At 44.4% G+C, this 13,748-nt stretch overlaps 3 protein-coding genes across 3 annotated transcripts; 2 read left to right on the top strand and 1 right to left on the bottom strand.

Moving 5' to 3' along the window:
• Positions 1–676: 676 nt before the first annotated feature.
• Positions 677–4,584, bottom strand: LOC106714429 (membrane-bound alkaline phosphatase). Its single transcript, XM_014507477.2, has 6 exons — positions 4,363–4,584; positions 3,748–4,085; positions 3,067–3,256; positions 2,472–2,668; positions 1,324–1,975; positions 677–948 (listed from the first exon to the last, which is right to left on the bottom strand). The coding sequence occupies exons 1-6, from the start codon at positions 4,514–4,516 to the stop codon at positions 761–763; spliced, it is 1,719 nt and encodes a 572-aa protein (XP_014362963.2). The 5' UTR covers positions 4,517–4,584; the 3' UTR covers positions 677–760.
• A 445-nt stretch (positions 4,585–5,029) lies between these two features.
• LOC106714428 (membrane-bound alkaline phosphatase) lies at positions 5,030–6,741 on the top strand. The gene is made up of 4 exons (XM_045681227.1): positions 5,030–5,435; positions 5,514–5,706; positions 5,812–5,984; positions 6,082–6,741. Exons 1-4 carry the CDS (start codon positions 5,067–5,069, stop codon positions 6,739–6,741), a joined length of 1,395 nt encoding a protein of 464 aa, XP_045537183.1. The 5' UTR covers positions 5,030–5,066.
• A 2,089-nt stretch (positions 6,742–8,830) lies between these two features.
• LOC123721725 (membrane-bound alkaline phosphatase-like) lies at positions 8,831–11,887 on the top strand. Its single transcript, XM_045681334.1, has 4 exons — positions 8,831–9,057; positions 9,525–9,717; positions 10,769–10,941; positions 11,228–11,887. The coding sequence occupies exons 1-4, from the start codon at positions 8,926–8,928 to the stop codon at positions 11,885–11,887; spliced, it is 1,158 nt and encodes a 385-aa protein (XP_045537290.1). The 5' UTR covers positions 8,831–8,925.
• The last annotated feature ends 1,861 nt before the right edge of the window (positions 11,888–13,748 follow it).

Genomic DNA, 13,748 nt, shown 5'->3' with positions numbered 1-13,748 from the left:
GGACGCGAGTGAGGCGAGCTCGGCTACACGAGCGCAAGCTCTCACGTGCCGCACACATCCGGCTACGGCAGCACGACTTACAATTTTAAATCCTTTCAATAATGCCACCGTCGATTATAGTTTTATCTCTGTATTAATAGGTAATTAATATCATGCTAACAACTATTGAGTCGATATAAGATCGTATCGGGGTAAGTATTAGTGACACCGGTCAGATAAGCAATAATCAATGTCCGAGCGCGGGATCACATTGATAAGCATAAGCACCGTGACGTCGCATATCGGCTCGAATTATTTTATTTGCCTACAGCGTTGTAGATCTCGTATATAGGCTGAGCGTGTGCACCGCCCCGGCCCGCTCGTCGCGCTACTGACCACAATCATATCAACTTACGAAGTGATGTTTCATTCTTCGAAGATAAAGGTTATAAGAGATCGTTTCCTATGAATAAAGTTTTTTGAGTTACAATTAAAACATCAAAAGGCTTACAACACTTCGGTAGTTTTCAGTGGCTCGGGCAATTTCAGTTTTTAGGGAGCAAAAGCCTTTTGTTAAATATGTTTCCAGGTTGGTGGGAGTAGTCCTAGCCTCATTCCAACTTATGCGGCTCGATTCACATCTGATCTCGAGATTCTCGTACAGCGGAAACCTACCTTAATAAATAATACATTTGAAAATAAATAAATCTCATGAATTGAACTTTAACTCAAGGTTTATTAAATAAATGCTTCGGATGGCGCCCCAGGATCGCGGTGTGGTTCAGTCGCAGGCGTGCAGGCCGGGGCCGATGCAGGCGGCGTAAGCCATCAGGTGCGGCAGCTGGCTCTGCTCGTACAGTCCCGCGAACATCGCGTGCTGCGGTCCGCGCGCGAACACCGCCACGTCCTCGCCGCCGTGCGTCTCCGACTCGAGTGGCACTCCGGCCGGCGCCTTGAACTCCGCCTTGTCTGCTCCACACACCACTTGGTTTATTTAAAATTTCGATAACGATAGCTAGTATACGCACGCACTCTTTTTTACAAAGAGTCTAGCGTAGACAAATGTATGTCCCATTGTGTATCATTTAATCATTTAACAGGGGTAATATCCGTAGCGGTATTAACTGACTCGCGCGAGTCCCGCTCGACCGGTACTATATCACGGTCATACAGAAGACAGGCGTCAAGTTGAAGTAATTCCGCGTTTCATCTGACGAGTAGGCTTGTCATGAGCTCATATGCATCTGCATCAAGTTACTTTTTTATTCGCTTGCACGTTTGCCACCTTCTTCTATGAAAAATTTCCTTGAATACCCACACACTTTAAGTTTTAGTACTACTCACGATAGTCATCCTGCGTAACGTCCTCGCGGCCAACGCCGTCAGCCGGCGCGCGGTAGCCGGGGCCGTTAGCGTACGACAGCGTCATGTAAGGCACGCCGTCATCGCCCAGGTCGTCCGAGGGCCCGAGCACATCGCCGCCGCGATGCGTATACCCGTTATAGGTCATGACGTGCGCGTGGTCCGCCGTTACTACGATTAGCGAGTCCTCCTCGGGCAGCAGTTCAGCGGCGCGCGCCACGGCAGCGCTCAGCTGCAGCGTCTCGTCCAGCGCCAGCTGCACCAAATTTTCGTGATGCGCGTGGTCGATGCGCCCGCCCTCCACGAACAGGAAGAATCCTTTCTCGTTTCTGCTGAGAGATTTGATGGCGACCTCCGTGAGCTCTGCGAGCGTGGGTTCCGTGGTCTCGTTAGCGAGCATGTTGTACTGCATATGGCTGCTTTCGAACAGGCCTAGCAGGTAGTCGGGTGGCGCGGCGGCGGCCTCCATCAGCTGCGCGCGATGCCACACGTAGCGGTGGCTAACGTTGCGGGACACCTTGTCCTGTCGCCACTGCTCTATCAGGTCCTCGCCGTCGAGCCGTCGCCCAGGGGCGCCCTCCTCGTCGATCGCCGTGGCGGGCAGAAACTCCCGCCGCCCTCCGCCTAGTATCACCTTTAACAAATAACTTTTTTCATTTTAAAGCCAATCATTTCGTAACATTCAGTACAGGAATAAATTTAGAATATATTGAATTGCTCTTAGATTTTCTCGTCCATGTAGTTTTAAAATTAAATGGATAAAAAACAAATTTATCTTTAAACAAAACTAAGCAACAAATGTGATAAAAACTGGTTTATTCAATAATTATTCGGTTCGATGACTGTGATGTTGTTATAATATTAATAATGGTGTGACGTAGCTCCTTCAAGAATAGGCCGATTGACAGAGGAAGTGCAACGTCACCGACACCGACTGTCAGCCGATCGATGTCGGCTGGACTCGACAACCTCCGAGGCACCAAATGTCCTACTCCTCTCTGTCCTGTCTTTTCCTTTTAACCTCTATTTATATTTTCCAGCTGGACTCGCCTCCATATGTCATGTGCCAATGTGTATTTCTGTAGGTATCGGTTCGCACCTTCCTACTCTAATAAAAATGTATAATTTGCCTTGAAACGGTTGCCGGGGTACGAGTGCACGAGCTGGTGTGCGATGTCGCGCTGCACGTCGCCGGCGCCGCCTCGCGCGTCCTCCGCCCGCTCGCAGTCGGCGCGCACGTCGGCGTCGCTCTCCCAGTCGCGGTCGGCGCTGTGGGCGTACGCGCCCGCCGGCGACGCGTGCGTCACCCTCGTCGTCGTTACTATGCCTGCATTCAGTTCATCACGAAGTTAAAGAAATATAAATACGATGGATTGTTTATATGTACTCAAAGAACTCGAAATTTTTATGTTTTTCGATTAAAATGAATCGTAAAAACAAAACCAAGAAGGGATCGTCATTTAAACCGCCTTTTGATATTGACCTCGATCTCGATCAAACGTATTTAAGATATTTATAGTATATAAGAAACACAAGTAAATTGAAACAGAAAAATTGTAAAAATCTTTGTGTTGAGTTCTAAAATATGACCATGACATAGATGTTGTTCATAAAGAACCCCTGGAATACTTATTCTTATGTATTTTGTATGTAGTACTGCGACCTGTTACAGTTCCATTACACGTATAAAATAAGATAATGTAAGCTGGAAATAAAATAACGGACCGGCGTCCCTGCCGTCGCTCAACGCCCAGGCGGCAATGGAGTGCAGGCGGTGCGCTGGCGGGGCGGCGGCGCAGGCCCCGCGCGGCGCAGCGCCCGTCAGCCCCAGCGTGCCCAGGTTGGCCTTGACGCCACACAGGTACGCCGTCGCCGAACACGCGGAGTCCGCTACTTGCGCGTCCACGCAGTACGTCTGCACAATACCGACACAACTCCTTCTACTATAATACTTATTATTGATTTCCCATTTTTAATTAAAATAAATAATTTATTTATTTAATTTATTTTTATTTCGTGGCGATCTTTGGGGAAGGTCTATTCCTAGCTGTGGGCGTTACGTAGCTGAGAAGAAGAAGAAGAATTAAAATATTCAAAAAAATATTCCAGATATTGGTTATTAAAATTAGTAAAATACTCTATCATTAATTCCTAATTTAACATTAATTGTAACAACGTACTTAATATGCCACCTTTTTATATAATTAAAAATTAAATTTTCAATAATCATTTCTCAGTTCAACGTTTTCAATCATAACGGTAATGACTTATTAAAAGATAGATAGATACTTATTGAACTTTTTATTAATTTAATTCCTATTGAAATGATTTCGACTGGTAACGTTATTCGAAAATTCCTAAATTCGGGAATTACCTTCTGGTAAAATGAAGATCAACATTACTAACCTTAGCAAGACCAACGGTGGGAAATTGTTCGAAAGAGAGCTGTGACTCTTCTCCGGGGCGGCCTTCGCGCTGGCCGAGGAGAGCGCGCGCCGCCGCCAGCGTCGGCAGCGACATGCCGTCGCCGAGGAACATGACGACGTTGCGCGCCCGCCGATACCCCGCGTCCGCCGCGCCGCCCGCGCCGCCCGCGCCCTCCAGCCGCGCCCGGCGTGCCCGCAGCGCCTGCTGCGCCTCCGCCGTCCAGTACTGCGCCGTGCGCTCCCGCCCCTCGGCCTCAGCTCGCACACCCCTCTCCTTTAGTCGCATGATCTTTCCAACATTATGATATTCGTCGTACCCTGCAACGGAAAATCAAACTAAATCTTACGTCTTAAAGTAATATTATAAAGACGAATGTTTGTTATCGGATGATGAATGTTTCATTATTAGGTATCTCCTCGCTAAAATTTGGCATAGATATAAAACATAGTCTAGAAGAAGACATAGGCTACTTATCAAGTTTTCTTTAATTCCGAGCGGACGGAGTCGCTGGCTAATGCTAGTGATATAATACATGTTCGCTTTTGTTAGATTTATGAATTTAAATAAAATGTAAAATGGACAGCTTCGATTTACCTGAACTAGGACATACAGTAATCACCGACAAAATGAAACAAAAAGTATAAAACTTTAACTGCAACATGATCCGAGCTACAGATCTAATGCCTGCCTGAGTGTGGTCGCGACGTCTCTGCGCGCGGAACTGCGCAGCATCCCGCCCTCGCCGCATGCCTGTCACCTATCTCCTGTCACCTGTCACTCTGATAACATCTCGATGAAATGATAAATAGATAAAGGGAAATTGTTATAATCGGAAAACTATCGATTTCCAATCATGATCACTTCTGCGCATCTAATTTTTCACATTATTTTTTGTGTCTTTTCAAGGTAAGCAACGCATTTGGAAGTTATAACAAAAGAAAAATAATATATAATCTCCCGGAATATAAAATTATGTCGTTGTATTTTAATGCATTTTGTAACTTTAAATGATCTATACTTTTGGAATAAAGCAACGACGCTCATTGACTGCTGCTGCCAAATTACAGATATAAAAACCACACAATTATATTTCATCAATCTTAGGACACGTGATGCCATCATATCAAGAACTTGAGATTTTTATAGAACACGGACCTATCATGCGTGAACATCACGATTGTAATAAAAAGTTTTTTTTTGATAAAATTCATCGCAATTTTCATACGATTAGATATCATTTATATGTAATAATAAATTGACTTCAAAAAGAATCGACATTTTATTCAACGTGGTCTACCATGTGGCACTCGACTACAGTACTGGGGTACATCGTCTGCGTGATAGCTATAGGCGGTGGCGACAGATATCATCCCGAGAGACCTACATGGCGACCCGCAGCGGCGCGGCAGGTGGCGGCGCCCGACGCGGCCGAGTACACCGCGCAGCACTGGACGGAGGAAGCACAGGCGGGCATCCGCGCTCGCCAGCGGGGCGCGCGCGCCGCCGCGGCTGAACACACGGCGCGCAACGTCGTCATGTTCCTCGGCGACGGCATGTCCGTCACCACGCTGGCGGCGGCGCGCACGCTGCTCGGACAGCGTCAGGGCCGCCCCGGGGAGGAGTCTCAACTCGCATTTGAAACTTTTCCAACAGTGGGATTAACGAAGGTTTTAGCTGTCGACGTTATTGAAATAGTTTTATGCTTTATTGGTGTGTGTTTACCTATTGTGTCAATTTGGTTCTAGACGTACTGTATAAATGGACAAATAGCGGATTCGTCTTGCACGGCCACCGCGTACTTATGCGGCGTGAAAGCTAACCGCGGCACCATAGGCTTGTCCGGGGCTGTGCCGCGCTACGATTGCGCCGCCTCGTTGCAGGAAGCAGCGCGCCTCAACTCTATAGCGGCATGGGCTCTCGACGACGGACGCGATGCTGGTATTTGAAAAGAGATTTTCATTAAAGAATTCCTCAAGCTGTGAACATTAATCTGTTAGTATAAAATATTATTTATCTTCATTGATACTATTTGAATACTTACAGGTATAGTGACGACGACGCGCGTAACTCACGCCTCCCCGGCCGGGGCATTCGCCAGAGTTGCAAACCGTCATTGGGAAAATGATGCCGAAATTCTTAAGGATAACCAGGATCCGACCTTGTGTCCTGATATCGCACAACAGTTAGTGAAGTCATATCCTGGAAATCGTTTTAAAGTAAGATATGTGCTATCGCGAACATGTTAACTTTTGTCCTGAAAAACTGTCTTTATTATTTAGAAAAATTATGCATAGTGTCACTAAAACTTTACAGGTAATTTTGGGCGGAGGCAGACGAGAATTTTTACCCACTTCTAGTGTTGACGAGGAAGGTAATGTAGGCAGACGAACGGACGGCCGCAATTTGATTGAAGAATGGCAAGCGGATAAGAGAGCTCAAAACGTAACCTACGGCTATGTGTGGAACCGAAGTCAACTAATGAATGTTGCAGAATCTTTGCCGGAGTACCTCTTAGGATTGTTCGAAAGTGATCACCTGCCGTACCATCTAGAGGCCGATTCTGCAACAGAGCCGACACTCGCTGAGCTGACAGAAGTTGCGATTCGCTCGTTGAGTCGGAATGAAAAAGGCTTTTTCCTGTTCGTGGAAGGCGGGCGAATCGACCACGCCCACCATGACAACTTGGCGGAGCTGGCGCTGGACGAGACGTTGGAGATGAGCGTGGCCGTGGCGCGCGCCGCCGAGCTGCTCTCCGAGGACGACTCGCTGATCGTCGTGACGGCGGATCACGCCCACGTCATGACGCTTAACGGCTACTCGCCGCGCGGCAACGATATACTCGGGCCTTCCAATGACCGCGACGAGGCGGGCGTGCCCTACATGACGCTCTCGTACAGCAACGGACCCGGCTTCAGGCCCCACGTCAACGGCACGCGTGTTGACGTCACCACAGAGCCTAATTACAGTAAGTAGCTGCACGGACAAGAAAAACTCTCATACATACCTATACACATTTAAGTTTGTCGCGATTCGCAAAAATGCTAATTTGCAGGGCGAATCGAGTGGAAGAGTCACGTAGATGTGCCACTCGAGTCGGAGACGCACGGCGGCGAGGACGTGGCGGTGTTCGCGCGCGGACCGCAGCACGCGATGTTCGCGGGACTGTACGAGCAGAGCCAGCTGCCGCACCTGATGGCTTACGCCGCCTGCATCGGCCCCGGCCTGCACGCCTGCAGCGCCGCCGCAACACATCTCTTGGCTCCGGCGCTTCTTACAACGATCGCTTTTTTGTTTTTTCGATATTTATAAACACAATAGAATTAGAAAAAAAAACTATCGAAATTTCTATAACAATAATTTCACAGACACTCTGTATATCACTTGTGTAAGATATTTATTTTTTAATTATATTAACAGTTATTAGTAGGATTAAAATAACTACTTTTTGTTTCCTTATTTATTATTGACATTAATGTGGAAAGAATGGGGTCATAAAAGTTTCACAAAGGAAAGCCTTAACGGCATTTACTTAACCAAATTCATGCATAAATATCTTTAACAATAGAAAATATGCCATGAAAAGCTGTCATTGTCGTTAGCTTTGCATATTTTAACTCAAACAAAACCAGTTAAACCGTTTAAACTACAGGTGGTTACGATAGAATGTACATACATAGTATAAATACTTCGAGAAACATTACAGACAGGACTCACACTCACCTACTGACTGTAGTTAAAGTTCCAAAAAGAAGTCTGCATTCTAAAATAAATATGCAATTATTTAAAGTAATTGTTTATAATTATTTATAGTAATGTTATAAAGAGGAAAGATTTTTATTTTTATCCGACTGACAAAGAGGGTAATGTTTTTCCCGCGTATGTAAGTGTGTTTTTAATTGTGACGTCAAATTTCATTGCGACGTCATACAGCCTTAACGATTCAACCGATTTTGACGAGTGAGTTGTAATGCGATTGGTCTACCTCCCCGGCGCGGCGTCTCAAAGGGTATATTACATTGGCACAAAACATATCTAGTGGACGTGACAGATGAAAATCTTTAAAAAAAAATTGTGAAATTTAACGAGTTCATTTCTCGCTCGCCATAACTTTTTTCATGCTCGAGATGATGTCGAGTAAATTCACAAGTAAGAAAGTGTATAACACTACAGTTCCTTTCGTTTAAATTAAAAAAAAATAGTATCTTTCTTTTAAAACGCAGACAATAGACGGTGCTATTTTATCTATCAGCCTCTGTCAGTCTAGATTTTATTTTATTAATTTTAGGTTACAAATAAATTTAAAAACTACTGGAGGAATTTCAAAAATTATTTTACCTTTGAAAAGCTACATTATCAAGGAGTACATGAATAAATAGCGAACTTTTGAAGCCCTTAAATGTTTATCTTTTTTGGCTTACGTAGCCGAAGCCGTTGTATTTATATAAAAATGATGTTTGACAGAAATATAGATTTCTAAAAGTGTTACAAAAAAAGGTATATGATTCCGGACATACATCACGTGAGGTGCACAAGCAATAATCAACGGTGCATCCACAATGCATCCAATAGTCATGCTATTGAAATAATATAGCACATCGTCCCTTTAAAGTGATCACTGACTGCACCAGACATGCGCTACTGCTCCCGGCGCAACGTATCACGGTCCGGTATCACGCCCATCGCGACAAAACCACGTGTTGATACCGCGTCACAAGTCATATCGCTGTGAGCACACGACGTCCACTTCCTGATTATAAACCTACTTTTATATACATTTTAAATTTAACATTTGACATGTAATAAAATGAAAACTATAATTTTTATTACAAGGATCGTTGAAAAGATTAGATTAGATAATAATTATGGTAATAAGAGTAACTAAAGTAACACATCGATAGTCAGTGGGGTAGGAAAGCCTTTACAATGCGGTCGCACCTCTACTTTCGGTTCGTGTTAGTCTTAACGGCGTTGGCGGCGGCCGCGGCGGACGACCGCTACCACCGCGAGCGCACGGCGCCGGCGCCCTCCACGCGGCCCCTGCCCGACCGCGCCGAGCTGACGGCGCAGCACTGGGTGCAGGAGGCGCAGGCGGGCATCCGCGCCCGGCAGCGTGGTGCGCGCCCTTCCGCCTCCGAACACACAGCGCGCAACGTCGTCATGTTCCTCGGCGACGGCATGTCCGTCACCACGCTGGCGGCGGCGCGCACGCTGCTCGGACAGCGTCAGGGCCGCCCCGGGGAGGAGTCTCAACTCGCATTTGAGTCTTTTCCTACCGTGGGATTATCTAAGGTTAATTTTATAGATATAATAAAAATTGTTGCTTGAACATGCAATGCAATGATGGTAGGCTTTGCGCGTGTTGGTCTTTTATTTTTTCGCTATTTTTTAAGTGTTTTGACAATATAGACGACAAAAACAAAATGTTATTATATAACATAATACAATTAACTTTATAAAAACCAACAATAATATAAATTCCTCAGCTTCAGTGTATTTGTTATCCTGAGTAAATAAAAAATAAGAAGGACCGATGTAATACAAAAAGTTGAAAATGTCACTCCGATATTCATCTACAGATGATTTCACGCTGATTGCTCATACTTAGAACTGTAACTAATAAAATCTCAGTAGTTTTCACGTGAAAGATTAAAATAATTTACTTTGATATACTTTTTATGTATAACGACGACTTTGTTAATTCCGACAGTGATAGCTATATACAGAGTGATATGTAAGTTTATAGTAATTATCTATAGACATACTGCGTGAACTCCCAAATCGCGGACTCAGCATGCACTGCGACGGCGTACCTGTGCGGCGTGAAGAACAACAACGGCATGCTGGGCCTGACGGCGGCCGTGCCGCGCCGGGACTGCGCCGCCGCCGCTGAGCCCGCAACGCACCTCGAATCCATCGCCGCCTGGGCACTCGCCGCCGGCCGCGACGCCGGTACCTCACCGCTGACATTATTTTTACTGTCGTTAGCTAGCAGCGCCCTACTGTGGCCGTTCCTAAAGAGTCGTGTTGTTAAACAAACCATATTATTGGAATTCGAAAGGATGTCAGCTCAGTTTTCGACAATAATAAAAGATGTTTTTGGCAAAGTTTCACACTGCTTTTGATGTCTAATTTGACAGTAGTAGAACCCTTTTTTTTTTTTTTTTTTTTTTTTTTTTATAGTCAGGAAATGCGTTTACGCACGCCTACGCCGGGCTGTGCAATGGCGTAGGGAGTGTGGGACTCGCCGGCCACAGAAGGTGACCAGAATACCCACTAAAACCTGACTGCCCTCTAACGCATTATGGCGGGCGCCACGGGAACGCTTTAGCTTTCTTCCGTGACCCCGCCTGAGTAGTAGAACCCACCACAACAACATCTGTTGCACGTTTGGGTTGACTTGACCGGTGAAATATCATGACCATACAGAAGACAGGTATGAAGTGGAATTAATGGAAAAGGATTCGGCAAGGACGGGACCTATATACTTTTTATGTCCGTCTTACTCGGGGCGACTCTTTTTTCATTCCATCCTCGGTCCATTATAGGTAGGCAGGGCATCGAAAGTTTCTTGCGAAAGTATCTCTGTCTTTCTGTCTGTCTCGCTGTCATGCCAAACTACTGAACCGATTTACAGATAAACTAGAGCCTAAGGAAGGACATTGGCTACTTTTTAACGCGAAAAAAGGCTTTTAGGAGTTGAAAGTGGGGGTGGAAAATTGTATGGAAGTATTGTCATTTTTACAATAAGAAGATTAATACTAATTTTTTAGTCTGTTAATTTGATATACTTGAATAAATATCATTGATTTAGTTGTAAAATTACAAAAGTTAATAGGGCTGAAAGTTTGTATGGGAATGTGCAAGGTTTATGTGAATATTTTGTAAGTTGTTGTTGTTTTGTTGTAATATTTTACAATTTTAATCGAAATAATTAGCTAAAATGCTACCCGAAGACAGTACTTAGTAGCAGGCACAGCCAGTATTAAAATAAATTCGGCAGGTATTGTGACGACAACGCGCGTAACTCACGCCTCGCCAGCCGGAGTGTACGCGCGTGCGGCCAACCGCAACTGGGAGAGCGACGCCAACGTGCGTCAGGACGGCCAGGACCCCGCGCTCTGTCGGGACATCGCCTATCAACTCGTACATTCATTTCCTGGTAATCAGCTAAAGGTAAAATACTTTATCTTTCACATGTGCGCTGACCACCTATTACTTCCTACTCTTACAATCACAAAACTTTTTGGTATAATTAGGTTTATCAATTATTTTTGTCTAATGGTAGCTAAAACAGCAAGACCAATTTTTAAACGTAATAAGTCATTCTTACCCGGAGTATCATAGGTATAGTCAATGGGGGTGGTTTTAATAAATAGTAGCCGATTGTCAGACTAACTAAATATGCATATAAAATTTCATAATAACATATTAAATCTTAAAAGTATAACATAACGTACAGGTAATTTTGGGTGGTGGACGAAGAGAATTTTTACCTACGTCGATTGTCGACGAGGAGGGCACACGGGGCCGCCGTACTGACAACAGAAATTTGATAGAAGAGTGGCAGCGAGAAAAAATGGAACGCAACGTCACTTACCAGTACGTGTGGAACCGCGAGCAGTTGTTGAGCGCGGCTGACGACCTGCCCGCTTACCTTCTGGGGCTATTCGAAGGAAGCCATATGCAGTATAACTTGGAGGCAGACAACCGCACCGAACCCACTATCGCTGAATTAACTGAAGTTGCGATTCGCTCATTGAGTCGTAATGAAAAAGGTTTTTTCCTGTTCGTTGAAGGCGGTCGAATCGATCACGCCCACCATGACAACTTAGCGGAGCTGGCGCTGGACGAGACGTTGGAGATGAGCGTGGCCGTGGCGCGCGCCGCCGAGCTGCTCTCCGAGGACGACTCGCTGATCGTCGTGACGGCGGATCACGCCCACGTCATGACGCTTAACGGCTACTCGCCGCGCGGCAACGATATACTCGGGCCTTCCAATGACCGCGACGAGGCGGGCGTGCCCTACATGACGCTCTCGTACAGCAACGGACCCGGCTTCAGGCCCCACGTCAACGGCACGCGTGTTGACGTCACCACAGAGCCTAATTACAGTAAGTAGCTGCACGGACAAGAAAAACTCTCATACATACCTATACACATTTAAGTTTGTCGCGATTCGCAAAAATGCTAATTTGCAGGGCGAATCGAGTGGAAGAGTCACGTAGATGTGCCACTCGAGTCGGAGACGCACGGCGGCGAGGACGTGGCGGTGTTCGCGCGCGGACCGCAGCACGCGATGTTCGCGGGACTGTACGAGCAGAGCCAGCTGCCGCACCTGATGGCTTACGCCGCCTGCATCGGCCCCGGCCTGCACGCCTGCAGCGCCGCCGCAACACATCTCTTGGCTCCGGCGCTTCTTACAACGATCGCTTTTTTGTTTTTTCGATATTTATAAACACAATAGAATTAGAAAAAAAAACTATCGAAATTTCTATAACAATAATTTCACAGACACTCTGTATATCACTTGTGTAAGATATTTATTTTTTAATTATATTAACAGTTATTAGTAGGATTAAAATAACTACTTTTTGTTTCCTTATTTATTATTGACATTAATGTGGAAAGAATGGGGTCATAAAAGTTTCACAAAGGAAAGCCTTAACGGCATTTACTTAACCAAATTCATGCATAAATATCTTTAACAATAGAAAATATGCCATGAAAAGCTGTCATTGTCGTTAGCTTTGCATATTTTAACTCAAACAAAACCAGTTAAACCGTTTAAACTACAGGTGGTTACGATAGAATGTACATACATAGTATAAATACTTCGAGAAACATTACAGACAGGACTCACACTCACCTACTGACTGTAGTTAAAGTTCCAAAAAGAAGTCTGCATTCTAAAATAAATATGCAATTATTTAAAGTAATTGTTTATAATTATTTATAGTAATGTTATAAAGAGGAAAGATTTTTATTTTTATCCGACTGACAAAGAGGGTAATGTTTTTCCCGCGTATGTAAGTGTGTTTTTAATTGTGACGTCAAATTTCATTGCGACGTCATACAGCCTTAACGATTCAACCGATTTTGACGAGTGAGTTGTAATGCGATTGGTCTACCTCCCCGGCGCGGCGTCTCAAAGGGTATATTACATTGGCACAAAACATATCTAGTGGACGTGACAGATGAAAATCTTTAAAAAAAAATTGTGAAATTTAACGAGTTCATTTCTCGCTCGCCATAACTTTTTTCATGCTCGAGATGATGTCGAGTAAATTCACAAGTAAGAAAGTGTATAACACTACAGTTCCTTTCGTTTAAATTAAAAAAAAATAGTATCTTTCTTTTAAAACGCAGACAATAGACGGTGCTATTTTATCTATCAGCCTCTGTCAGTCTAGATTTTATTTTATTAATTTTAGGTTACAAATAAATTTAAAAACTACTGGAGGAATTTCAAAAATTATTTTACCTTTGAAAAGCTACATTATCAAGGAGTACATGAATAAATAGCGAACTTTTGAAGCCCTTAAATGTTTATCTTTTTTGGCTTACGTAGCCGAAGCCGTTGTATTTATATAAAAATGATGTTTGACAGAAATATAGATTTCTAAAAGTGTTACAAAAAAAGGTATATGATTCCGGACATACATCACGTGAGGTGCACAAGCAATAATCAACGGTGCATCCACAATGCATCCAATAGTCATGCTATTGAAATAATATAGCACATCGTCCCTTTAAAGTGATCACTGACTGCACCAGACATGCGCTACTGCTCCCGGCGCAACGTATCACGGTCCGGTATCACGCCCATCGCGACAAAACCACGTGTTGATACCGCGTCACAAGTCATATCGCTGTGAGCACACGACGTCCACTTCCTGATTATAAACCTACTTTTATATACATTTTAAATTTAACATTTGACATGTAATAAAATGAAAACTATAATTTTTATTACAAGGATC

Source organism: Papilio machaon, chromosome 15, assembly GCF_912999745.1.
Source record: "Papilio machaon chromosome 15, ilPapMach1.1, whole genome shotgun sequence".
Classification (NCBI taxonomy): domain Eukaryota; kingdom Metazoa; phylum Arthropoda; class Insecta; order Lepidoptera; family Papilionidae; genus Papilio; species Papilio machaon.
The sequence above is the reverse complement of the archived record's forward strand: the minus strand, read 5'-3'. Positions and strand labels throughout refer to the sequence as shown.

Bases quoted from the DNA above. Each gene is read 5' to 3' on its own strand.
- LOC106714428 (XM_045681227.1), top strand. From the start codon at position 5,067: ATGTGGCACTCGACTACAGTACTGGGGTACATCGTCTGCGTGATAGCT. The intron at 5,436-5,513 runs GTTTTAGCTGTC...ATTTGGTTCTAG, and splicing joins CAACAGTGGGATTAACGAAG to ACGTACTGTATAAATGGACA. The intron at 5,707-5,811 runs GTATTTGAAAAG...GAATACTTACAG, and splicing joins CGACGACGGACGCGATGCTG to GTATAGTGACGACGACGCGC.
- LOC106714429 (XM_014507477.2), bottom strand. From the start codon at position 4,516: ATGCGGCGAGGGCGGGATGCTGCGCAGTTCCGCGCGCAGAGACGTCGC. The intron at 2,669-3,066 runs GTCCGTTATTTT...AACTGAATGCAG, and splicing joins GAGCGACGGCAGGGACGCCG to GCATAGTAACGACGACGAGG. The intron at 949-1,323 runs GTGAGTAGTACT...TGTGTGGAGCAG, and splicing joins CGTTACGCAGGATGACTATC to ACAAGGCGGAGTTCAAGGCG.
- LOC123721725 (XM_045681334.1), top strand. From the start codon at position 8,926: ATGTTCCTCGGCGACGGCATGTCCGTCACCACGCTGGCGGCGGCGCGC. The intron at 9,058-9,524 runs GTTAATTTTATA...AATTATCTATAG, and splicing joins CTACCGTGGGATTATCTAAG to ACATACTGCGTGAACTCCCA. The intron at 9,718-10,768 runs GTACCTCACCGC...TAAATTCGGCAG, and splicing joins CGCCGCCGGCCGCGACGCCG to GTATTGTGACGACAACGCGC.